Below are 24,393 nucleotides of genomic sequence, written 5' to 3'. Positions count from 1 at the left end.
CTCGAAGAAAAAAGACAAGTTTATTGAGGGGCCTATGCCCCTCCCCTGCCATGGCTGGAGAGAACAAGCCAGCGTGTGTGGTTCTTCCTGAAGACCATCTCTGGGGCTGGCAGGCCAGGCAGCCCCCTAGGTCCCTCCTGTGACCCTCAGTCTTCAGTGACAGCCCGAGCACCTGTGTGGAGCAGCTTGCTCAGCTGCAGCCAACTAGCGCTCCTGCTTTGGGCCTGGGAGAAAGAAAGTGGGGGCGTTGCTGGCTGGACCCTCCATTCCACACCCCTCTCCTGGGCGCCCAGGCCCTCTCAGCTGTGAAGCCAAGCTATTAACCGGCATCGCAGGATGCCCAGGAGCCCCTGGAGCCAGGAGCAGAAAGGTACAGTTCTTTCCCCATCAGAGCCACCCACTAGCTTCCAGGCTTCCTGCATCTCCCAGGGGTCCAACTTGTGCGATGTCAGAAGGAATTTCCCATAGCAGCACCGATCCAGGGGGTAGTGGGTGGCACCAGCCAGCTTGACACAGTGGGTTGGGGCAAGGCCTCCTCGGCGGGCACTTAACCCCACAAAAACATCCTCCAGGGGCAGAAGGGGTGCCCGGCTGGCCACCTTCAGGATAAGCTGCACAGCAGAAGCTGATAGCACATAGCCCGTGCCTGAGGCGTAGGGGGGAAAGGGGCCCCAGGAGGGAGGCCACTGCTCCTCCGATACCTGGTGCTTGCCTCCCGGTGACCGAGAGGGCTGCACCCGCCAATGCACGCGACCCAAGTACAAGAGAGGCACTGGCTGGCTCCCCAAGGTGGGGCTTCCGTCCCACTTCTCATCTCCAGCCTTCGCCTTTCTCGGGGGCCCCACGCCCGTCTCCCATTGCTCCCAGCGGCCTCCCCGCCTGACCAGCTCCGACACCAGTTCGGGGACGTTGACGAACACATCATCGTCGGTCTTGAGGATGTAGCGGGCCGTGGGGCAGTGTCTGTCGGCCCAGCTCAGCCCGCTGAGGGTCTTGAGGGTGAGGTTGCGGTAGGAGTCCTGGAAGGCTGCCTGCATGATGTCCCCGTGGGCCGCCGACTCCCACACCAGGTCGCTCCCGCGCGACCCCCAGCCGGGCTCTCCCAGCAGGAAAACAGTCTGCACCCTGAGCCCGCGGACCTCGCGCAGGCGGCCCCAGGAGGCCCGGATGGCGTTTCTCTGGTTCAGGTTGTCCGGGGCGGTGCAGACCAGGATCAGGAGGAAGGGAGGGGGGCCGGGCGCGCCGCACGCCGCCTCGTTGGGGATCAGGAGGCGGGGCAGGGCCAGGGGCGGCCCGGGCGAGGCCGGGCCGGGGAGCAAGGAGGCCAGGGAGAGGCTCAACAGCTCCTCCCCGAGGCCGGAGGGCCCAAAGAGGGTCCAGACGAGCAGGAGCAGCAGGGCGGCCAGGAGCAGGCGCCGGGACAAGCCGGGGCGCATGGTGCGGCGCGGCCAGAGGGCACCTGCGGGGAGAGACCGGGCGTGGTTAGAGGCCGCGAAGCGCGGCTCTCAGACAGCGGCCTGCAGCGAGCCACCCCCGGGACCGGGCGGCGGCCGGTGCCGACGCCCTAAGCTGCCCTCGCGGCGGGGCCCGCGGGGACGTTACCTGGTCGGCGCGGCCGACAAGGCCCGGCTCCATGGCCGGCCGTCTCCGCTCGCCGCCCCTCCCCGCCGGAAGGCGTGGCGTGCGCAGCCCCCGCCGGAAGCTCCGCGGCTGCGCGCTTGGCGGAACACAGACTGGAGGGAGCGGGGGGTGCGCAAGGGGGGTCTTTGCCCAAAACGGGAAGCGGGTTTGGATCCGCGGGCCTCGGCCACATCGGCCGGACGCCGTGCGGCCGGCGCCTCCCCACACCCACCCCCGCGCGGCGGGGCTCAACGTTTCCAGGTCACCAACACCAGCATCTCCAGCCTTCGGAGACGTACGGCGGTCAATACGCAGATACTCACCTAACCCGCCGCTGGCTAGGCTCAGCTACCTGCGCAAACCCCAACACCCCGCCAGCCAGCAAGGGGAAGCCGGGCCTTGGAATGTCCGAGAGCGCCCCCTCGAGGGTGAATGTGCAGCTCCTCCCTCTACCCACCTGGAGAGTGGCACCAATAGGTAAAAGGTTGCTTCTGGTAAGGGGGTGTGGCAACAGCATAGCTTTAATCAAGACCAAGAGTGTTGGGAGCTCTCTAGAATATACCTGTCAACGCAGGGGACACAGACCCCACCCCAGGTCCCGGAATGCCGCATGCCCTAGGGCAACTGAGCCCAGGGACCACCACTTCGGCGCCTACACACTACCGTGCCGCGGAGCCTGTGCTCTGCAATGAGCAGCCATGCTCACAACTAAAGAGAAGCCGAGCGCAGCGAGGACACAAAGACCAAGACAAGGTCTGGGCAGCTGAGTGGGGACATCAATCGAGTGTGAAAAATGACCAACAGGGCCCGGTGTGAAAGCATATTCCCTATCAGAGTTTCCAGAAAAACGCAAAGAACCACAAGACGGAAGCCGTTAACTGTATAAACTATTTATTAACACAAAGCCCACACATTATTTCTTCTTGGACACACCCACAGTGCGACCACGGCGGCCTGTGGTCTTGGTGTGCTGGCCTCGGACACGGAGTCTGCAGGGAGAAAAGACAAAGGTTACTCACCATATCAAGCAAATCTGGGAAAAGACGGGGCATGAGAGTCCCCTGGGAGTCTAAGGACAGACAAATGGGCCCCCACTCACCCCCAGAAGTGGCGCAGCCCCCTGTGGGCCCGAATCTTCTTCAGGCGCTCCAGGTCTTCACGGAGTTTGTTGTCTAGACCGTTGGCCAGGACCTACACAGACGGGGGACAGTGAGGGATGGCTGTTCTCCGCCCTGGTCTCCTAGGTCCAGTCCCAACTGGACAGCCTGCTTTTCTTTCTGCTCTCCCCTCTCCACACACACCTGGCTGTATTTCCCGTCCTTCACGTCCTTCTGTCTGTTTAAGAACCAGTCTGGGATCTTGTATTGGCGTGGATTCTGCATAATGGTGATCACACGTTCCACCTGGCAGGCAGGACAAGGGTCAGGTCCAGACAGCCCCCATCTCCAGGCAGGCCCAGGCCCAGCCCCAGCCCCGATCCCTGTCCTCACCTCATCCTCGGTGAGCTCCCCGGCCCTCTTGGTGAGGTCGATGTCTGCTTTCCTCAACACCACATGAGCATATCTTCGCCCCACACCCTGAGGAGAGGTTTTAGAGTTGTGTGAGTCTGACCTTTTGGGTTGCTCATGATTCAAAAAGCACACAAAAGTAGGGTCCAAAATAACATACTCTTCCAGATACAAAGCCTAATCATTAAAGGGAAAAAAAGGTTTTGATATCCCCTGAAAGCTGTAGCACCCGAGTGGCACCTTCTGATTTCTACACAGTGGAGACGAAATTGATGCTTCTCAGTCAATGGAGCACCAAAGCAACAAGATCAAGGTTCTCTGAATTAACGGTTGAGCGACAGCATTGTCAGTTGCTCGTGATGTCAAAGGGCCATAGGCCATGATCCTTTGGGCAGGTCACTAAATCCCTGTGATCAAAATAAACACTGAGACCAGTGGAATCCTGTCACCACCAACACTGGTGCTCCTTGCCACCTGAGCTCACGAGCCAAACAGATTTGCAAAGTGAACGACCGTGTGCTGGGTTGAGTAGTGTTCCACCAACTTTCTGTTCATCGGGAGCCTCAAAACATGGCTTTGGTTAGAAATAGTTAAATCCAATGACTGGTATTCTTATAAAAGGAGAGGACACAGACAGGCAAGAAGGCCATGTGATAAGGTGAGACACTAGAGTGATGCAGCTGCCAAGACAAGGAAACCAAGGATGTTTGGCACGGAACTGAGAGATTAAGTTTCGGTTGTTTTAAGTCAACAAATCTGTGTCACAAAGGTCCCAGGAAACTGGATTTCCTCTCTGTAAGAAAGTGACCTGGAGGTCAAATTACCAAATTGATTGAGAGGAGACTAAGATCTAAGTGTCTCTCAAATTTAAATATTTACAGGTGGTATGTCTGAGACTTGCTTTAAAATACAAGTGGGTAGAGAAAGGTAAAGATAAAACAAGATTCTAATTTTTAACTAGATGATACATCGACCGTTGTTCAGTCACCCAGTAGTGTCCAACTCTTTGCTACCCTGGGGGCGGTAGCACACCAGGCCTCCCTGCCCCCCACCACCTCCCAGAATTTGCCCAACTTCATGTTCACTGCATCAGTGATGCTGTCCAGCCATCTCACCTCTGATGCCCTCTTCTTCTGTCCTCAATCTTTCCCAGCATCAGATGACCAAAATACTAGAGCGTCAACATCAGTCCTTCCAGTGAATATTAAGGGTTGACCTCCCTTAAGATTGACTGGTTTAATCTCCCTGCTGTCCAAGGGATTTTCAGGAGTCCCTTGGATGCATCAATAGGGGGCCAATAATTCTCTCTCCTACTTTTTAGCGTTTATGATTTTTGATAAACAGCTTTTCTTTTTTTTTAAGTTGCTGTCAAGCTTTTTGAAAGCCCTGTTCAGATACTGGCTTGCCAATTATGAGAACCAGTGGGTATCATCCAGTCATTGTGACTAGTTCCAACCATGTTTCCAAACAATCCAGATGACCAGGTATCATCCTGATTTAGAGGAAGGGCAGTCCAACCTTAAGGACTATTCATAGCAGAAGTGCACAAATGGAAAGAAAAGAAGGGATTGTGGCATAAAAAAATCTTGCAGGTGTGTTACCACTTAGTAAATACCCTTTTCTGCTTATGTCACCTTTGATACCTCACCTTTCCCAATTAACTTTGCTCCTTTAATTTTCTGAGGAATCCCTCCTCCTACTCAGCCTCCAGCCCCAGCAACTCCCTTCCAATTTATAAGTATTACTCAACCCCACATTCCAAATCATTAACAAAAGACCAGGTACCTCTAAGCTTTGGCTGTCTCACCAGAGAAGAGCCAGCAAAAGCTGAAACACAGTTAGCAAAACCCCAAGTACCTGTGTATCTCTAGAATAATCTTTCCCAGTGGTAAGCAGGGCATGAGATTCCCTAAGAGACTCTTATCAACATACTCATTAAGTACTGGAAACTGCTTACAAAATCTGTTTTAAGGTCATCACATATACTTAAGGTAACAAATACCAAACTAGTTAATTTCAAAGAAGCAGGGAGAAAGGGTTTAATAGAAGCATCCTATCAACCACGCTCATCTTTTATTTCCACTATCTGACCTAAGCATTCTAGCAATCTTTAAAAACAGAAGCAACCTCAGAGATACAGCAGGTTCAGCTCCAGACCACACCCAACAACACTGAAATAAAGAAAGCTACATGGTATTTTGGTTTCTCAGCACATGTAGTTACATAATCTATTAAGTGAGCAACTGCCTATACATACCTTAATCAAGACACTTTATTACTATGAAATACTAACCATCATGTGAACTTTAAGCAAGTCTAAATCTTTTTGCAATAGTAACAAAGGTCACTGATCACAGATAAGCATAACAAATACACCACTGAAAACTTTTAAAGTATTTCATCAAAATGTGACAGACACACCATGTGTGCAAATGTTGAAGAACTGTCTTAAGAGCTACCACAAAAAAACACAGTATCTGCAAAGCTCCACAAAATGAGGTGAGCCTGCACTGAACACTGTATTTTTCACTGACTTACTAGTTTCACAGAAGATGAAACGTACTATTTAAGAATGAAAGCCGTGCTCCTTGAATTAGAGTGAAAAAGTAAACGTGACAAATCTCACCAAGAAAAGCTGATGCTGATTTGCCGTTTTAAACAATCTATAAAATACTTATCATAGTGTCTTCTGGGGATTCTAAGCAACCTTGGCTCCAAGAAGTGTAAACATACTGGCAGAAAACATTCAGTCATTTCCACAATTAAAAAATCTTTTTAAGGATAACATCCCCATCTGGAAGGCTGGGAGTTCATTAGGTTAAGGGAGATATCCAAGCTTGCATTCACTGGCATAATAACTATAGGTTTCTTCATACTTGGACTCTCTTGGCATTTCTATTTACCCTTCAAATGGTACAATTATCCAACTTCCCCATTCCCTAGGTGAAATCTCTTGGTTTGACCTGAGAGGACTCTCTGGCTTTTCTCACTTACCTTTTGGGACAAAGGGGGCGAGCGGTTAAGAGAACTAACTGCTCTCTTAATCGTCCTTTTTTTTTTTTACCTAGCAGACAAGACCATCTGGTTGGGACTCCCCTCACCTTGCCTCACTTTCAGCTCAGGTGTTAACAACTCAAGTTTCATCTATAGTCTCTAGTCCTTACCCTGCGTGTGTGTGAGTCGCTCAGTCGTGTCTGATTCTTTAAGACTCCATGGACTGTTGCCCCACCAGGCTCCTCTGTCCGTGGAATTGGCAAGAATACTGGAGGAGATTCTCCAGGGGATCTTCCCAACCCCAAGGATCAAACCCTGGTCTCCCGTATTGCAGGCAGATTCTTTACCGTCTGAGCCACCAAGGAAGCCATCAGTCCTTACCCTACTTTACCTTAATTGCAGTGATGGCAAAGGCAATTTTCCGCCGCCCATCGATGTTGGTGTTGAGTACTCGCAAGATGTGCTGGAACTTCTCAGGGATTACTAGAGACTGACAGAGATTGAGGGAGAAATTAGAGTGAACTACTATCAAACCGTAACCTCAAACACGAACGCTAAGCTTGTCACACAGGGAGCAGGAAACCCCCGTCAGGTCTTCACGACACAACAAATTCCTGAATCCTGCAGACAGCAGGAACATGAAGTGTTCAGGCCTGGGAAAACGCAACCTCGGGGAAGAAGTGTGTCTCCTACCCGTGCCCCAAGTACACTCTGAGTGGCGGAGACTGAGGTCCCCACTCACGCCCAAACCGTTCTAGTGCCCGGGGTGGGAGTTCCTCCGGCCCCAGCCCCCAGACTGGATGTCTTTAGTTGTCCTTTTCCAGAAGCGGTATCCGAGGCTCCACCCAGAAAGTTGGAGGCCCCCAAGACAGGACATTTTCAACCCTCTGACAGCAAGACCTTCCCTGCCCCGGTCCCGATGTCGCTAGATCCCCGCAAGGATTGTACTCTTACCATGGCGGCGGCCCTAGCGGCGGCGTGTAGGCCTCCAGTGGAAGAGAAAACGGAAGTGACGTAACAGCCTTATATTGCTACCAGGCGGAACGGGCGGAGCTATCTGAGCAAGGAGCTTCCGGAAACTATGCAAGACCCTGAATCGGGCGGCATGACTTCCGGTCCGGGTTTTCTTTACTGTTCGTACAGGTCTTGTGTGTGCGAGCAACAAAGGTTCCGGATTGAGATTGTGCTTAAGAATTCCACTTGTTTTCACTTGGGTGAAGCGGTTACAGCTGAAAGAGGGAGACTGGAGGCAAACAAATATCTGGGAGCGATTTCGCGCCGTGCAAGACACTCCAGGACCTGTAGTTCCATTCCGGGGAACAGATTCGCCTGACTGACAGCTGCCGGAAGTGAGGCTGCGCGGAATGGCCGCCGCTGCGACCATGGCGGCAGCTGCTCGTGAGCTGGTGTTGCGGGCCGGGGCCTCAGATATGGAGGAGGAGGAGGGCCCGATGGTGAGAAGCAGGGCTGTTTCTCCTTCAGAGTCTTGTCCAGTCTCCTCACGTCAGGAAAGCCTGGGCTGGGTGTAGGCACAAGGGTGGAACTCGCAGCTGCCAATGATGCTACCCGGCTTGGTTCTCCATACGCCTCCGTGGGATCCGACCTGAACCTGAGCTGGGGTCAGCATGGCCGAGACTTTGGCTCTGGGGCCACAATTTCAGTTAACTTCCAGATGTTTGGGCAGAATAGAGAAGCAAGTCTAGGAACACGGCTTCTGGAACCAGATTGCTTGGGCTTTAATTCAGGCTCTGCCACGTATACTCTGTGTGTCTTCGGGCAAGTTTAACTTGCCTCTCTATGCCCTTACTTCCACACCTATAAGGTGAAAAAACTAAGACCTACTATCTATGTTGTGGGTTAGGACTGGGTGAATGAATATATGTAAGATGGCACCTGGCAGGTAGGTAAACACTATGTATTAGCTGGTAGTTTTAAATAGGTTGGCGCGCCCCCGAGGGATGGTGATAGAACATTTAAGGTAGCAGCAGTCTGCTGCTGCTGCTGCTGCTGCTAAGTCGCTTCAGTCGTGTCCGACTCTGTGCGACCCCATAGACGGCAGCCCACCAGGCTCCCCCATCCCTGGGATTCTCCAGGCAAGAACACTGGAGTGGGTTGCCATTTCCTTCTCCAATGCATGAAAGGAAAAGTGAAAGTGAAATGGCTCCGTCATGTCTGACTCTTAGCAGCAGTCTAGAGATCCTAAATTCACCTGCAAGTTCTGTTCTGCCTTCTGCATCTTCTAATTTTTCTGATTTGGTTACCTTCACGCTTCGTGGTTTGCCTGTCTCCTTGTCCCGTTCCTATCCATCAGCCCCGATTAGTAGACTGAGACAATATGGAACTTTTGACATTTTGTGAACTCAGTATTTACCTGTGATTCCCCAGTGAAAGTCCCTCTTTTCCGCTTGAAGGATTGGTGACTACTCCATTATATTTTGTTCTACTTCTCTCTTTCCCATTAACCTGTTCCTCTCCAGGGGAGTGGTCCAGGTCTTCGGGAGCCATTGCAGATTGGAGAGTTGGACATCACCTCTGATGAATTCATCCTGGATGAAGTGGATGGTAAGTGATGGCAGAGGGTGGGGGGGTATGTGGTCCTGTAACCTGAGAGGCTGGGCTCTGCAAGTACTAAGGCTGGGACTGGTGTGTGGATGTTCAGTGTGGAGACAGAGCTGTAGAGTTAGCTGAACCCTTATGATGAACTTCTATTTGCAGTTCACATTCAGGCAAATCTGGAGGATGAGTTAGTAAAGGAAGCTCTTAAAACGGTGAGGCTTTCCACTATACTAATCTGCCCCTTCCTGAACCCTCCCCTTAAAGGAAAGAAAAAAGTCTTTTGCGCTCCTACTATCACCCTGGTCTTTTTCTCTAGTCCTTTGCTGACTCTGTTCCAGTGTCCCTTCACTGACTTCCTCCTGACCCTCTCACATTTCTGTTCTCCCAGGGTGTGGATCTTCGTCACTATTCAAAGCAGGTTGAGCTGGAGCTACAGCAGATTGAGCAGAAGTCCATTCGGGATTGTATCCTCCACAGAGGAGAGGGGTGCTGTTATTAAAACGGGCATTTTGTAGGGGTATGGTGCTGACAGCCCACCCGGGGCCACCGTCTTCTCTCTGAGGTTTCTGTCATCTCAGGGAGAAATTGGAGAGGTCCTGCGGAGGTCTGAGAATCTCCATGTCCACAGTGAGGCCCCTTGACTTGTTGTGAGTCAGATATCCAAGAGAGTGAGAACATAGCATCTTTGCACAATCAGATCACAGCCTGCGATGCTGTCCTTGAGGTTAGTAACCATGCCCTGGGACCCCTCATATCCCAGAGCGCAGATCATGGTCATGGTCTTGAGGATGATTCTTTAGGCCATCTGCCTCAGGCAGGGACAGTTAGAGTCCCTTTCAGGATGATCTCAGCAGCCGTTTTTGTTGCTGCTGCCGTGACTAACGTTGTTATTTGCCTCTGCTGTGCCTTTTTCCTCATCACCCACTACTCTCATAGTTGGATAGGTACTAGAGACTTTACCTAGAGACTTGTCCCCTACCAATCCTATGGCTAATCAGCAGCGCTTCTGCCTTCTCCCAGCGCATGGAGCAGATGTTGGGAGCTTTTCAGAGTGATCTCAGCTCCATCAGCTCTGAGATCCGGACACTGCAGGAACAGTCTGGAGCCATGAACATTCGACTGCGGAACCGGCAGGCTGTCCGGGGGAAACTCGGGGAGCTTGTTGATGGTCTCGTGGTGCCCTCTGCTCTGGTCACGTGAGTCACTAGTTTGAACGGTCCTAATGTCATAGCTAACTCATTGGAAAAGATCCTGCTGCTGGGAAAGGTTGAAGGCAGAAGACAGAGGATGAGATGGTTGGATGGTGTCACAGATTCAATGGATATGAGCTTGGGCAAACTCCAGGAGATAGTGAGGGACAGGGAGGCCTGGCATGGTGCAGTCCATGGGGTTGCAAAGAGTTGGACACGGCCGAGTGACTGAATAACAAAGGACAACAATGTCATAGAAAGTAGATGGGCGGGCATGACCTACCCTACTTAACCACGTGGGTCTCCTGGCTTCAGGTTATCACACACTTTCCAGAAAATGATGAGCAGTTGACAGCTCTTTTTTACCCTGACTCAGGCTTTAAGGAATAGGAATCATCTGGGGTTGGGCATCGAGAAAGGGTTTAAGGTTGATGTGGGTGATGGAGGTATGTGTGTCCAGGAACAGAATACTTTGTGCACGTGTTCTGACCCTATGATGCAGTGTACAAAGGGAGAGGAGACACACGCTGGATGCCAGGGGTATGGTTTAGAGTCTCGAGGTGTCTGGGTCTCCCTCCTCACCCATCCCACCCCTCCCTGCTCCCCAGGGCAATTTTGGAGGCACCAGTCACAGAGCCCCGGTTCTTGGAGCAGCTGCAGGAGCTGGATGCTAAGGCAGCTGCAGTCCGAGAACAGGAGGCTAGGGGCACAGCGGCCTGTGCAGATGTCCGGGGCGTGCTCGACCGCCTCCGAGTCAAGGTGGGAAGTGGGGGTGGACATACGACTCGAACCAGCCTCCCTTAGACCTCTACCCTGGATTGCCCTGGCAAAGCTCGCTGTAGCCCACCCCCAAGAACTTCTCCTTGCCTTTATGTGGCAGGGCTCATCCTCACATCTCTGGGTTCCTCTGAAAGTCTTAACAGATATCAAAGAGGTGTTCTCTACTCTTGCTCGTCCAACAGTCAACGTTCATTCCTTCCCTCGGTGCTTCCCAGGCAGTGAGAAGGCTACAGCTTCATGCCTTGTGTTTGGTCCCCCACATCTAGGCTGTGACGAAGATCCGAGAGTTCATCCTTCAGAAGATTTATTCCTTCAGAAAGCCAATGACCAACTATCAGATCCCACAGACAGCCTTGCTGAAATACAGGTCGCCACCCAGAGAGTGGGCGGGTGTCCCTGGGGGGCTGGCTGGGAGACTGACTGGTTCTTGGCTCCTCCAGGTTCTTCTATCAGTTCCTGCTGGGCAACGAACGCGCCACTGCGAAGGAAATCAGGGACGAGTACGTGGAGACGCTGAGCAAGATATACCTGTCTTACTACCGCTCCTACCTGGGGCGGCTCATGAAGGTGCAGGTAAGCCCGTGGAAGGAGAGGTGCTCTGGGCGCCTGAGTTGAGAGGAGTGACTGTGTAAAGAGACGTCTTTTTTTCTTGTACATTGGGAAGCAATGTTCCAGTTCTCTATCCTCTCTTCTCTAGTATGAGGAAGTCGCTGAGAAGGATGACCTAATGGGCGTGGAAGATACAGCCAAGAAAGATATCTTGGAACTGAGGGGCACTCAGCTGGGCCTGGAGAGGGAAGGGCCTCTGGCTCCAGCCTCCAAGGCCCTGCTGCTTACCTTTTTCTGTGGGACCAAAACTTTGCAAATGAGATCAAGGCGGGGACCTCCCTCCCCAGAAAAATGCACAGATCACCCTTACACTGAGCTTTGTGTATGATGTCAGGGAGCGTAGAGGCTCCCTGGAGCCCATTCACAGATGTCAGGTGAAGTGGGGCCCCAAGACTGGGGAGGAGGGACCCCGAGGCCATGTCTGACTGCTGGGGGCCCCTGGAGGTCCTGGGTCTTTGATCTTCCATCATAGTTGTGATCTGTTTCCCTTGACTCTGGCCTTTCACGATTCTTCTCAAAGCCATCCCTCCGCAGCAGGAACACCATCTTCACCCTGGGGACCCGGGGCTCTGTCATCTCCCCCGCTGAACTGGAAGCCCCCATCCTCGTGCCCCACACTGCCCAGCGCGGGGAACAGAGGGTAGGAGGGAGAGCCAGCCTCAGCCTCGGGGTGGGGCTCTGAGCACAGAGCTCAGGGCAGAGCTTCCCGGCTGCAGGGCCCGGGGGAGTCCCCATCTCCAGTTGCTCCTGCACTCTGCGATGAGAGGAGGGTTGGACCATTGACTCAGGGTGTTACAGAGGGTGATAGGTCATTAGGCAGGTGTGGCAGTAAATGCGGGAGCAGCAACAGCAGGTGGGGGTGGGCTCTTTTCGTGTAGCCCTCCCCCCACCCCGCCCCTGCCCTTCAGTACCTGTTCCGGAAGCCCTTTTGCAGCCTGAACGAGGGTTAGATGGGGAGGGTCTTCTGAGCTACTGGTACCCAGTTGAGCTGATGTTCCAGCCATGTCCACAGAGAGCCAGGACTGGGGTCCACCCGTCTGTGTCTCTTCCTGCCTCTCCCACCCATCCTAGTATCCTTTCGAGGCCCTCTTCCGCAGCCAGCACTACGCCCTCCTCGACAACTCCTGCCGTGAATACCTCTTCATCTGTGAGTTCTTCATGGTGTCCGGCCCGGCTGCCCACGATCTGTTCCATGCTGTCATGGGCCGCACCCTCAGCATGACCCAGGTGAGCTCGCTGGCTCCTGGGCTCCTCAACCCTGTCCCCAGTCCTCATCAGCACTGCAGTGAGGCCACGGCCCTGGGGCACTGAAGGCAGGATCGTCTCATTTTAGAATGCATGCGCCTCATTCTCACTGTGTGTGACTCCCCACAAAACCATCAAAGCTTGGGGGTCCCTGAGGCGCCCCTCCTTCTGATTCACACCCAGGCGATAGCACCCAACACTTAGAGGCTCCTAGACCTTGGTTCCTGGCCCTGAATTCTGCTGTGATGGGCTTGTGATCATAGATTAGGTGAGCAAGGCCACAGGACCACGTGAGTGGCTGGTGGACAGGAAAGGAGGTGCGTTTTCCATTTAGATCTCTCCCTGTACCCGCAAGTGTCATGTCCCCCAAGGAGCACTGCATCTGTCCATGGTCACTGGGAATGACAGGAAGAGACACTTCCAGTCCTCTGCCTGTTTCTAAATCCTCAACCACAGAAACACCTGGAGTCTTACCTCGTTGACTGTTACGATGCCATCGCTGTTTTCCTCTGCATCCACATCGTCCTCCGGTTCCGCAACATCACAGCCAAGAGGGACGTTCCTGCCCTGGACAGGTCACTGGTCCCATTTGTCTGCCTGGAGGCAGTATTGATGCCTCCACACTCACCTCTCACACCCACTCCTGCCTCCACTGATGGTCACCCCTCGATCAGGTTTCAGCCTCCCCCACCCCACCCGTGACATTCCTTGCCAGATCTCTGATTCTGATCAAGCCCACAGGTACTGGGAACAGGTGCTTGCCTTGTTGTGGCCACGGTTTGAACTGATCCTGGAGATGAACGTCCAAAGTGTCCGCAGCACTGACCCTCAGCGCCTCGGAGGGCTGGACACTCGGCCTCACTATGTGAGCATGGGCAGGGGTGGCGGGGTCTGCGGAAAGGCAGGGCTGGCAGCCCCACTGTGTGGTCACTCGGCCTCGGGGCTGTGTCTCTGGGCCTGACTGGACATGTAGCCACGCTGTGTGGGGGCACCCTGGGAGTGTGGGCTGGGCACTGTGTGGGAGGGCCTGGAGGTGGGGATCGCCCAGAGGCTGGTTGGCCAGCTTCGAGAGAGTCAGGGGTTTTGTCGGTTGAGCCGGGGGGATTGGCGTGAGTTTTCGTCCCTCCTTCTTACTCCAGATCACGCGCCGATACGCAGAATTCTCCTCGGCTCTTGTCAGCATCAATCAGACGATTCCCAACGAACGGACCATGCAGCTGCTGGGCCAGCTCCAGGTGCGGGGTGCGGGAGGGGTCCCCTGCCCCTGGGGCTGAAGTGGGGGGGAGCCTTGCCTGCTCCTGTCACCCCCTCCTTTTGGTCTTTTTTTCAGGTGGAGGTGGAGAATTTTGTCCTCCGGGTGGCAGCTGAGTTCTCCTCGAGGAAGGAGCAGCTTGTGTTTCTGATCAACAACTATGACATGATGCTGGGCGTGCTGATGGTACCGAGGCCCTGCCCGTCACCCCCCCGAGACCCCGGGCGCCCGCTCTGCCCCCTGTCCTGGGTGTGCTGATGGTACCGAGGCCCCTGCCCGTCACCCTCCCCGAGACCCCGGGCGCCCGCTCTGCCCCCTGTCCTGGGTGTGCTGATGGTACCGAGGCCCCTGCCCGTCACCCTCCCCGAGACCCCGGGCGCCCGCTCTGCCCCCTGTCCTGGGTGTGCTGATGGTACCGAGGCCCCTGCCCGTCACCCTCCCCGAGACCCCGGGCGCTCGCTCTGCCCCCTTTCCTGGGTGTGCTGATGGTACCGAGGCCCCTGCCCGTCACCCTCCCCCGAGACCCCGGGTTCCCGCTCTGCCCCCTTTCCTCCACTAGTGCAAAGATCACGTTGGCCTTGTCAAGCGTTTTCTTCTTGGAGTCTGACGTGGTGTCCAGCTCCATACGGTGAATGTGGAAGGACGGGGATATGCCAGCATGAAGGGCAGCTTCTCCCCAAACTTGAGACTCCCCTCTGTCTTTCCTCAGGAGCGGGCGGCGGATGACAGCAAAGAGGTTGAAAGTTTCCAGCAGCTGCTCAACGCGCGGACACAGGTAGGGGTGTGGGGTGAGGGCAGGGACAGTCCTGTGCTGTGTTTTGCTGGTGACTTTGGCTGCACTGGCTCTCTGTCACGGCGCTCCGGCTTCTCTTGCTGCCGCACACGGGCCCTAGAGCACAGGGCTCGGTACTTGCGGCTCGAGGGCTTAGTTGCCCCATTGCATGTATAGCCTTAGTACCCCAGCCAGGGGTTGAACCCACGTCCCCTGCATTGGAGGGCGGATTCTTAACCACTAGACCACCAGGGAAGTCACGTGTGTGCTGTTTAGGTCAGTGTGTGTGTGTGCGCGCACGCTTACAGTGGCAGCGGGCTCCAGGTACGCAGAATTGAAATTGTGATACAACTCTTGATTCACAACATGCTGTTGTTATCGGTCTGTTTTTTCTTTTTTTTTTTTTTTAATGATACAGACATCCACAAAGCTACCACACACCTTGGCAATAACTAACATCAAAGTCTGAGTTCTTCCTCGGCCCCTGTCTCTGTCTCTCACATAGAGGCGCTTATTGACCTAAATGTTGCGTTTATCATGCCCTGGCTATGGGCAATAATAGAGCTATAGGGAATTCCCTGGCAGTCCGGTAGTTGGGACTCTTGGCTTCTACTGCAGGGGATATGGGAAGCTAAGATCCTGCATGCTGTGCAGCACACAACCAAAAAGGAAAGAAAAAAAATTGTATGCCGAAACAGTAACTATTCGGTGTTTGTTCTGAGTGCCGTAGTAACAGGATTGCAGGATTATTTGACGCATAATTTTTCTAGTATTGTCCTGTTATGACATGAGGCTGTAGCTCATTCTTTTTAAAGTCAATTAGTTTAGTTACTTCTATTAATTGTCGGCTGTGTTGGTCTTTGTTGCTGTGTGCGGGCTTTTTCTAGTTGTGGCCGACGGGGCTTCTCTCTTGTTGCGGAGCACGGGCTCCAGGGCGGGTGCGCTCAGTAGTTACGACTCTCCGGCTTAGTCGTCCCGCGATATGTGGGATCTTCCGGAACTAGGGATCTACCGTTTATTTAGGAGTAATTACCAAGAGTAATACTTGAAATTACTAGAAATAATCACCTCATTTTTTTTTTCCTAATTGTTTGGACTTTATTCTTTTAGAATTTGTCCTTTAAATAGACTGTTAAATACTACCTTTTCAAAAGGAAATTTACTTGAACTGGTATATGAAGTGCTATTGATTTTTGTATATGGATTATATAGCCAGCCACTTCCTAAATTATTTCTAATAATACTTCTGGAGATGTGTGTTCCTATGTAGGCATTCGTCATCTCTGCATTGTGACAGTTTCAGTCTTCCTATTTTATTCCTATGTCTTTATTCTCTTACTACACGGGCTAGTACCTTGTTTAAAGTTGAATGGTTGAATAGAAGGGTGATAGTGAGAACGCTTACCTTTTCTTAATTTGAAAAGAATATTTATTTATTTATTTGGCTGTGCCGTGTCTTAGTTGTGGCATGCGGGATTATTTTTTTCTTCTTAGTTGTGGCATGTGGGGTCTAGTTCTTTGACCAAGGATGGAACCCAGGCCCCCCTTAGCCACTGGACCACCACGGAAGTCCCTTCCTAACTTTAAAACAAATGCTTTCATCATTTCCCCTTTAAGAGTACTGTTATCGTAGGGTTGTTTTTTTTTTTGAAATAGATATCCTTTATCAGGTAAAGAAAATTCCTTTCAATCCCTAGTATTCCAGGAGTTATTGTTTTTAAATCATGAATGGGTATTGAATTTTTAATCAGGGATGTGTGCTTTTTCTGCAGTTGTTGAGGTAATCATATATTTAATTTTAAAAAATTAGGACTTTGGGATTAATGGATACACAGAACTATATATAAAATAAACAACAAGGATCTACTGTATACTGCAGAGAAATATATTTAATACCTCATAATCTATAAAAGATAAGAATCTGTAAAATACATATATATGTATACATGTATATTCATTCAATATACATGTACTCACAACATTGTAAATCAACTATACTTCATTTTTTAAAAAAGTCTATCATGTGGTATCCTACATTTGTGGATTTTGGAATGTTAAGCCATTCTGGATTTGGTCTGATGCATATAGAGTTTTTGCTTCTCTGTGCAGAAATGAGATAGGCCTGTGCTATTCCTTTCTTGTCCTGCCCTTATGTGGTTTTGGCACCAAAGTCGTACTGGATTTGTAGAGGCAGGTGGGAAGGAAGGATTTCCTCATTCTTTTTATTCTTAAAGATTTTGGGTTTGAAATGATCTCTTCCTATAAAATATCTTAGAACTTGCCAGCGCAAACATCTACGAAGATTTAAAACTATGAAATTCCCTCTAAATACTGCTTGTATTGACTTCTGTGGGTTTGAAAGTGTAGCATTTTTCTTATTCAGTTCAAAGAACTTTTATATTTCAATTATTCTTTAATCCATGAGGTTTTTTAGAAGTGCTTTAACATTTCCAAAAGTCTTTTTGTTATTAATGTTTAACAGTTGCGTTGTGAATGGAGAATGTGGCCTTTTGGTATTAAAAATCTGAAATTTGAAATCTTTTTAGATTTGCTTCGGCCTAGGACATGATCACGGAGAAGGCAATGACACCCCACTCCAGTACTCTTGCTTGGAAAATCCCATGGACGGAGGAGCCTGGTAGGCTGCAGTCCATGGGGTCGCTAAGAGTCGGACCCGACTGAGCGACTTCACTTTCACTTTTCACTTTCATGCATTGGAGAAGGAAATGGCAACCCACTCCAGTGTTCTTGCCTGGAGAATCCCAGGGACGGGGGAGCCTGGTGGGCTGCTGTCTATGGGGTCACACAGAGTCGGACACGACTGAAGTGACTTAGCATAGCATAGCATAGCATAGGACATGATCAACTTTTGAAAACAATCCATATATGTTTGAGAAGGTTGTGTGTTCTTTGATTGTCAGGGGTGGAAATCAAGCTCTTTAATTGTTATTTACATCACCTATATCTTTACTGATTTTTTTTTTGGTCAGTAGTTGAGAGAGATGTTTTGAAATTCATAAGTTTATCACTTTTTCACTGCAGTTTTATCAGATCTTGTTTTATATAGTTTCAACTTATTTTATCTAAATTCTCACAAGTTTAGAATCATATGATCTTCCTTGTGACTTGAAGCATTTGTCACTGTATCATGACCCATGTTAGCCCTAACAGTTTTCTCTTAAAGCCTATTCTATTTTATGTTAACATAGCTCTTCCAGCTTTATTTTAGTTAATATTTGCTTTTTAATTTATTTCCACTTTTTAAAAAATTTCCACTTTTTTCCTTTACTTTCTTTTTACTTTCCTTTTCATATTTTCACATTTTAAGTCTTTTAAAAATAGAAATAGCTGGAATTTAAAAAATCCAATTGAATTATCTCTGCCCTTTAATTTGTCTTTTTTTTCATTTATGTTTATTGTGATTAATGTGACATTTCTACTGTTTTCATCCATCTTTAGTTTTCTCTGTGTCTTGTGTCTTTTTTTCTTCTTGCCTTTGTTTTTCTTACAACTTTTTGTCCATCTCTGATTGTTTGGATTTTGTACTCCATTCTTTTGGAATTTGTCCTTTAAATTTTAAATTAACAAGCTAATGTTAATTTAGCTTAACATCTAAACTTAATATTTAACACCGATCTCAAGTAATACATGGACTTTTAAACATTTTAGATGTTTTAATGCTTCAGTCGTCCCTCCCCTTCTGTTTTCCCTGCTAATTATTGACCAGTGTTTTTTTCTGTCCTACTTTTGTTTTTTAAATGCCTTTATGTTATTTACTTTACTTTTCTCTTGGCTGAACCACACGGCTTGTGGGATCTTAGTTTCCCCACCAGGGATTGAACGCACATCCTCTGCAGTGAAAGCACAGAATCCTCACCACTGGATAGCCAGGGAAGTCCCTGTATTCCTTTAAATGTGAAATATTCTCTGTATTCCCTGTGCTGTATCATATCTCCTTGTAGCTTATTTATTTTGTACGTAATAGTTTGTACCTCTTCATCCCCTTTCCCTGTCTTGCCCCTTCTCCCGAAGCCAGTATTTTTTTAAACGTTGCTTTCCTCCTATCTTTCTTTCCTGGGATCTGGTCAGTTATAGGTTAAACTTTCCCAGTCTGTTTTCTCTGTTTCATAAAATAAACGTTTAGTTCGATGAGAAAAGAACCTGCTGTCCTCACCTGCACAGTTAGGTGACCAGAGGGAATGTTGGCTCTGCCTTCAGAATCGCAGTTCTCTAGACCCTCTTGACCCCAGAGATGTGCTCAGTGAGGACTCTGCTGAGAGCCCTGAGGCCCTGTGGGATCTGCCAGGGTGGGGACGGTCCCTGTGCCTTCGGGTGGGCTGCTGCTCAGTACTGTGTGGGAGAGATTACGAGCTGAAGCCCAGCGTGCTCTTTCCTCTGGTCACTCCTCTGTGGTCAGAACACTCTCTCCTGGAGGTCCTATCCTGGAGGTCCAGAAGTTAGGACTCTGTGCTTCCACTGCAGAGGCCACAGGTTCGATCCCTGGTGGGAAAACAGATCCCACAAGCTGGGCTGCAAGGTCAAAACAAACAAACAAACAAAAACCCACTCTCTTTGGCTGGATAGAGAGCTTAAAGAAAGTCCATCCAAGTCTAGACCACTGCTGCCCCATGGAAATATAGTACGTGCCTCAAGTTTTCTAGTGTCTGAGTTTTATAGACAAAAAAGAAATAGGTGAAACAAATTTAATATGTTTTACTGAAAACACTGTGTCCAAGATACTATCATTTCAACATTATTTATCCACAAATAGATGAATAATGATTCATCTGAAAAGTTTTCCTATGTGAAGTCTCTTAGCCTGGTGTGTATGTTCACAGCACATTTCAGTTTCAATAGCCTTGTTTCACGGAGAAGGCAATGGTACCCCACTCTAGTACTCTTGCCTGGAAAATCCCATGGATGTAGGAGCCTGGTGGGCTGCAGTCCATGGGGTCGCTAAGAGTCGGACACGACTGAGCGACTTCACTTTCACTTCTCACTTTCATGCATTGGAGAAGGAAATGGCAACCCACTCCAGTGTTCTTGCCTGGAGAATCCCAGGGACGGGGGAGCCTGGTGGGCTACTGTCAGTAGGGTCACACAGAGTCGGACATGACTGAAGCAACTCATCATCAGCAGCAGCAGCCTTGTTTCAAGTGACCAGTTGTTACATGTGATTCATGGTGACTGTGTTAGGACAGGTCATCTCTGTTAGTTGAGCTTAGCTCTGCATCCACCCACCTACTGTTTAAGGGTGTTGTGGGTTTATTGCATTTAGGCAACTATAACAGGTTGAATTTGTTATGATCTCTGTCCCAAATCACATCACAAATAAAGATTCCTTAATTATGGAAAGATGTGTTCTTGGGAATGTCTTCTTCATCTCGTGTTAGTTATCTCACAGCCTCCAGTGGATATAGGTGGATGTTTTGTGGGAAGAATGGAAAAGATTTTATTTTTATTTATTACTGATATATCTGGAGAAGGAAATGGCAACCCACTCCAGTATTCTTGCCTGGAAAATTCCATGGCGGGCTGCAGTCCACAGAGTCTCAGAGTCAGCCATGACTAAGCAACTGAGCACATTATTGATATATAGTTGATTTCCAATGTTGTGTTAATTTCTGATGTACAGAAAAGTGACTCAGTTATACATATGTGTACATTCTTTTTAATATTCCTCTCCATTATGGTTTGTCCCAGGGTATTGGCTGGAACCCCCTGTGCTCTGCGGTAGGACCTTGTTGCGTATCCATCCTATATAATAGTTTGTGACTCCTAATCCGTCCCTCCTCCAGCTCCCTCCCCCTTGGCAACCACAAGTCTGTACTCTATGTCTGTGAGTCTGTTCCTGTTTTGTAGATAGATTCATTTGTGCCATATTTTAGATTCCACAAAGGATTTTATTTTTAAATATAAGTAGTTTATTTTTAAGTGAAATAAAAGTTCTGCTTTCACCTTACCAGATCTTGCTATTTGGGTTGGGTTTTTCTTTTCTTTCTTCTTCTTTTTTTTTTTCTACTTTAATTTCACCCTTCCATTAAAATTTTTTTTTTTTTTTTGGCTGCATCAGGTCTAGTTGCTTCGCACAGAATCTTCTGTTGCTGCGCACAGACTCTCATTGTGTGGCGCATGGGCTTTGGAGTGAGAGGGCTCAGTTGTTGCTTCCTTTGCAGCATGTGGGATCTTAGTTCCCTATCCAGGGTTCGAACCTGTGTCCCCTGCATTGCAAGGTGGATTCTTAACCACTGGACCACCAGGGAAGTCCCTCCCTTGCACTGTTTTTTATTTGTTTGTTTGCCTTTTCATTTTAACTTTGTGTTTTGGGAAATTTCAAATGTACGTGCTATGTAGAGGATAGCAGGGTGAGCCCCCAGGGGCCATCACAGATCTTCAGCCAATAACAGGACAGTTGTTTCATCTGTAATCAAAACCCGTTGTTCATCCTCCCATCCGTCCCCCAACCCTCAGTGACTTTGAATTAAATTCTGTACATCACTGTCATCATGTCATCTGTGTCAGGATATGTTTTTTTAAACCACAATACTTTATCACACTTTTAAAAAAAGATAGAACTTGGGGCTTTCACTTGAGGTGGCCTGGAAAAAAAAAGAGTCACTCTCAAAGTAGCTAGTATTCAGGTATCCCCACTTATAAACAGTGGTTCAAGTCAGCATCCATATACAGTCCATACATGCCTCTCTCTCTTTTTTAGTTTATCTGGCTGTGCCAGGTCTTAGTTGCGGCATGTGGGATCTAGTTCCCTAACCAGGGATCGAACCTGGGCCCCCTGCTTTGGGAGTGTGGAGTCTTAACCACTGGACCACCAGGGCAGTCCCTGTAGGTCTCTTTTTAATCTGTAGATTTCCCTTCCATCTCTTCCCTATCTCCTCCATGCAATTTATTTGTGGAAGAAATGGAGTCATTTGTCACGTAGAATGACGTATAGTCTGGATTTTGCTGACTGCCTTGCATAGCATGCCTAAGCTGTTCCTCTTTTCCCATAAATGTGTGATTCAGTGGAAAGGCTTGAGCAGATTCCAATTAGATTTTTTTACAAGGCTATTTGAGAGGTGGTGGTGTGTACTTCTCTCAGGGCATTAGTGTCTTCTTGGCTTTCTTTTTGCCAGTGGCCATCGGTTATCACCGCTTAGACCATTAGATTTCTATATCTCTCAATGTCTCAAAAATTTCCATCTCCTTATCTGTCTGCATTTTGAGTCATTTCTTCAATTATAAATTCCAGTTTGCTCAGTCATTTTTCCAGGTATATCCAATCTGCTGTTTAGCCAGCTGACATTTTTTAAATTAAAAAAGTTTTTTTCTAAATCATTTCTTTAAAATCCCATTTTGTTTCAAGTCTGTCTGTTTCTGATCTTGGTAATACGTCACGTTTGTGTCTGTGTCTTTAACTTCTTTGAACATTTCATACAGAATGTACAACTGCTCTGTATGTGACAGTTTTAACACTGGCGGTCTTCGGAGGTCTGAGTCCACTGCTTGTTGCCTCTTCTGACTCGTGGTAGCTGGCTTGCTTCTGTGACTGGGTATCTTTGGGCTCTTTTCTCGGTCTCAATCAGGGGCAGTCATCGGGGCCTAAATGGGGATCAGGGAGATTTCAGAGAAGACTTGCCTCTGCTTTTGCAATAGCTGAAAGATGCCATCCAGCTGGGTCTGCACTGGCACCTCTGAGAGGCTCTCCTGAGACCACGCTCAGCATCTCCGCTCAAGGCCGCATCAGCTCAGCTTCCTGATAGCAGAGCTGCTGTGACCGTTTACTTTTCTGAAGCCCCGCCTCTCCCAGGCGCTCAGGGCCCACTTCTCTGGTTCTGGCCCTCTGCTCCCAGCTCAGTTTTTTAAAATTTAACTAAACAAAGGTTTTGTGGTTCATTTATTTATTTATTTTGAGAAGGGAGGAGATTTCCCCTACCTCTTGTGAGACCAACCGTGTCTTAAAGTATATGACTTTTCTAGAGGTTCACTGTTGTTATGGGAGTGTTCTAAGGACCGAGTTGGTCATGATGCCAGAACTGGGAAACATCTGCCCACCCCAGGAAACTCAACTGTGTGTGTGTGTGTTCCTACAGGAATTCATTGAAGAGTTGCTGTCGCCCCCCTTTGGGGGGCTGGTGGCATTTGTAAAGGAAGCTGAAGCTTTGATTGAGCGTGGACAAGCGGAACGACTTCGAGGGGAAGAAGGTCTGAGAATGGGGTGGATGTGGTGGGGTGAGGGGAAAGGTGAATGGAAAAGAAAAATTCAGGGATGCAGATTACATGGGGAGGGTGTCAGGCACGAAAGAGGGGGTCGGGAGAACACCAGAAAAGAGGGGTTTCAGGGTGAGGACGGCTGTACCTTGGGGAGGACCTAGCGGGATCAGACATCACTTAGCCATGATCTTTTTCCTCCTTCTCTCAGCCCGGGTTACTCAGCTGATCCGTGGCTTCGGCAGTTCCTGGAAATCGTCGGTGGAGTCTCTGAGTCAGGATGTGATGCGGAGCTTCACCAACTTCAGAAATGGAACCAGCATCATCCAGGTAACCTGCGACTCCCGGTCCCCACTCCCACCCCACGCCATCACTGGTTTGCCCTCCTCTTTTCTCGGGGCTCGGAATCTTGACCTAAGATCTCGGCAGCTTGAACACTAATCAGTCCCCTCCTGGCTTGATCTTCACCTACCAGCCGTGCCCAAAGTTCTGGCTGAGCCCTAAGCTGACGGCTATCGTCATCCTTAGCATCACCCTGCATCTCATCCCTCCGTGACTTTCTCTGAGCAGGGAGCTCTGACCCAGCTGATCCAGCTCTATCATCGCTTCCACCGGGTGCTGTCTCAGCCGCAGCTGCGAGCCCTCCCTGCCCGGGCCGAGCTCATCAACATCCACCACCTCATGGTGGAACTCAAGAAGCACAAGCCCAACTTCTGATGCGCCGAGCCCTGGGGGCCGCCAGCCCTTTCCACGGACTTCTGTGCCCCATCCCATCCCCTTTTTCACCTGGGACTCCCTGCCAGTCCCCCCTTGCCTCCTAGGCTCTCACATGCCTCACTCTGCCTTCATTCCCGGGACCTTGCTTCGTCAGGATAAGCAGGATCCCCTTGGCTTTGGGAATCTCTCGTGTCTTCAAGTTTCCCAGGACCTCCTGGGCTTCCAAAATAACCTCAGTTATCTTTCCAGTGTTGTCATTCCTCTCTTTACTCCCACTCCCCACCCCCAAGGCTTTTTTCTTCTCCCAGTAAAACCTTCTGGTTCACTCAGCTCTTGTCAGCATGTCATGAGGTGTGAAGCCTCAACTCTTGGAATTGGTGTGTTAAGGGAAGACTGTCTCATAATGGTTGGCTTTTTTTTTTTTTTCTTCCACTCAGTGATTTATTTTCTGTAGCTTTTTGACCTAAGATCTCAGCAGCTTGAACACTAATCAATCCCCTCCTGGCTTGAGAGTTACATCAAGGTCAGTCTGCAGAAAACAATAAATACTTAATATGATATAACACTCTTTTCCCATTTCTTTTCTCCTTCCTCCTGGGGCCTTCAAGTAACCCCGTCTTTGCTCCAGGATCACCTTTGCGCTCTGACTGCCTCCTGGGCCTGCATCCCTTTCTGGTGGGTGTCCAGAAACTCGGGGCTCGCGGTTACCTCTAACCTTCAGCTCCTTCAGGCCAAAGTGGCTGCGTTGGTTTTAGGGCGAGAACTGTTTCTGGAGTAACCAACCTGGCGGAGGAAGTGACCCTGGTGAAAATGGCAGATGCTGGCCGCATGGGGCACTAGAGCAGCCTCGGCTCCCCTAAGGCAGACACCAGCTCTCCTTGCCTCTGGCCACCCCAGGTTGACGCTGGGATTGCCTTCTCTCCTTGAGGGTCAGCTCCCTAGCTC

The 24,393-nt window shown here is 49.7% G+C and overlaps 3 protein-coding genes across 6 annotated transcripts; 1 reads left to right on the top strand and 2 right to left on the bottom strand.

Annotated features, from left to right (window-relative positions):
• Positions 1–3: 3 nt before the first annotated feature.
• Positions 4–2,397, bottom strand: B3GALT4 (beta-1,3-galactosyltransferase 4). Of its 2 annotated transcripts, none has more exons than XM_061397900.1 (2): positions 1,944–2,397; positions 4–1,459 (listed from the first exon to the last, which is right to left on the bottom strand). In XM_061397900.1, the coding sequence occupies exon 2, from the start codon at positions 1,434–1,436 to the stop codon at positions 300–302; it is 1,137 nt and encodes a 378-aa protein (XP_061253884.1). In that variant the 5' UTR covers positions 1,437–1,459; positions 1,944–2,397; the 3' UTR covers positions 4–299. The 2 variants fall into 2 exon arrangements, with proteins under 2 accessions (XP_061253884.1, XP_061253883.1); XM_061397899.1 differs by lacking the exon at positions 1,944–2,397 and adding an exon at positions 1,603–1,702.
• A 97-nt stretch (positions 2,398–2,494) lies between these two features.
• On the bottom strand, positions 2,495–7,183 carry RPS18 (ribosomal protein S18). The gene is made up of 6 exons (XM_061397903.1): positions 7,077–7,183; positions 6,514–6,612; positions 3,111–3,197; positions 2,922–3,023; positions 2,720–2,811; positions 2,495–2,609 (listed from the first exon to the last, which is right to left on the bottom strand). Exons 1-6 carry the CDS (start codon positions 7,077–7,079, stop codon positions 2,534–2,536), a joined length of 459 nt encoding a protein of 152 aa, XP_061253887.1. The 5' UTR covers positions 7,080–7,183; the 3' UTR covers positions 2,495–2,533.
• Positions 7,184–7,248: 65 nt separating this feature from the next.
• On the top strand, positions 7,249–24,011 carry VPS52 (VPS52 subunit of GARP complex). Of its 3 annotated transcripts, none has more exons than XM_061397894.1 (20): positions 7,249–7,576; positions 8,600–8,684; positions 8,838–8,890; positions 9,067–9,142; positions 9,335–9,402; positions 9,699–9,874; positions 10,477–10,627; positions 10,915–11,015; positions 11,089–11,221; positions 11,346–11,403; positions 11,764–11,897; positions 12,329–12,484; positions 12,959–13,077; positions 13,244–13,367; positions 13,642–13,737; positions 13,833–13,940; positions 14,464–14,529; positions 22,614–22,725; positions 22,943–23,061; positions 23,207–23,295. In XM_061397894.1, exons 1-20 carry the CDS (start codon positions 7,487–7,489, stop codon positions 23,285–23,287), a joined length of 2,106 nt encoding a protein of 701 aa, XP_061253878.1. In that variant the 5' UTR covers positions 7,249–7,486; the 3' UTR covers positions 23,288–23,295. The 3 variants fall into 3 exon arrangements, with proteins under 3 accessions (XP_061253878.1, XP_061253877.1, XP_061253879.1); XM_061397893.1 differs by lacking the exon at positions 23,207–23,295 and adding an exon at positions 23,302–24,011 and having other exon boundaries at positions 7,251–7,576; XM_061397895.1 differs by lacking the exons at positions 7,249–7,576; positions 8,600–8,684; positions 8,838–8,890; positions 23,207–23,295 and adding an exon at positions 23,302–24,011 and having other exon boundaries at positions 9,331–9,402.
• Positions 24,012–24,393: the final 382 nt, after the last annotated feature.

The sequence above is a fragment of the Bos javanicus genome, chromosome 23 (genome assembly GCF_032452875.1).
Source record: "Bos javanicus breed banteng chromosome 23, ARS-OSU_banteng_1.0, whole genome shotgun sequence".
Lineage (NCBI taxonomy): Eukaryota > Metazoa > Chordata > Mammalia > Artiodactyla > Bovidae > Bos > Bos javanicus.
This window is presented reverse-complemented; position numbering and strand designations above follow the sequence as displayed.

Bases quoted from the DNA above. Each gene is read 5' to 3' on its own strand.
- B3GALT4 (XM_061397900.1), bottom strand. From the start codon at position 1,436: ATGCGCCCCGGCTTGTCCCGGCGCCTGCTCCTGGCCGCCCTGCTGCTC.
- RPS18 (XM_061397903.1), bottom strand. The intron at 3,198-6,513 runs GTAAAGTAGGGT...ACCTCTCCTCAG, and splicing joins TTGCCATCACTGCAATTAAG to GGTGTGGGGCGAAGATATGC. The intron at 2,812-2,921 runs GTGTGTGTGGAG...CCGTCTGTGTAG, and splicing joins AGGACGGGAAATACAGCCAG to GTCCTGGCCAACGGTCTAGA.
- VPS52 (XM_061397893.1), top strand. From the start codon at position 7,487: ATGGCCGCCGCTGCGACCATGGCGGCAGCTGCTCGTGAGCTGGTGTTG. The intron at 8,891-9,066 runs GTGAGGCTTTCC...CTGTTCTCCCAG, and splicing joins TAAAGGAAGCTCTTAAAACG to GGTGTGGATCTTCGTCACTA. The intron at 9,403-9,698 runs GTTAGTAACCAT...GCCTTCTCCCAG, and splicing joins CCTGCGATGCTGTCCTTGAG to CGCATGGAGCAGATGTTGGG.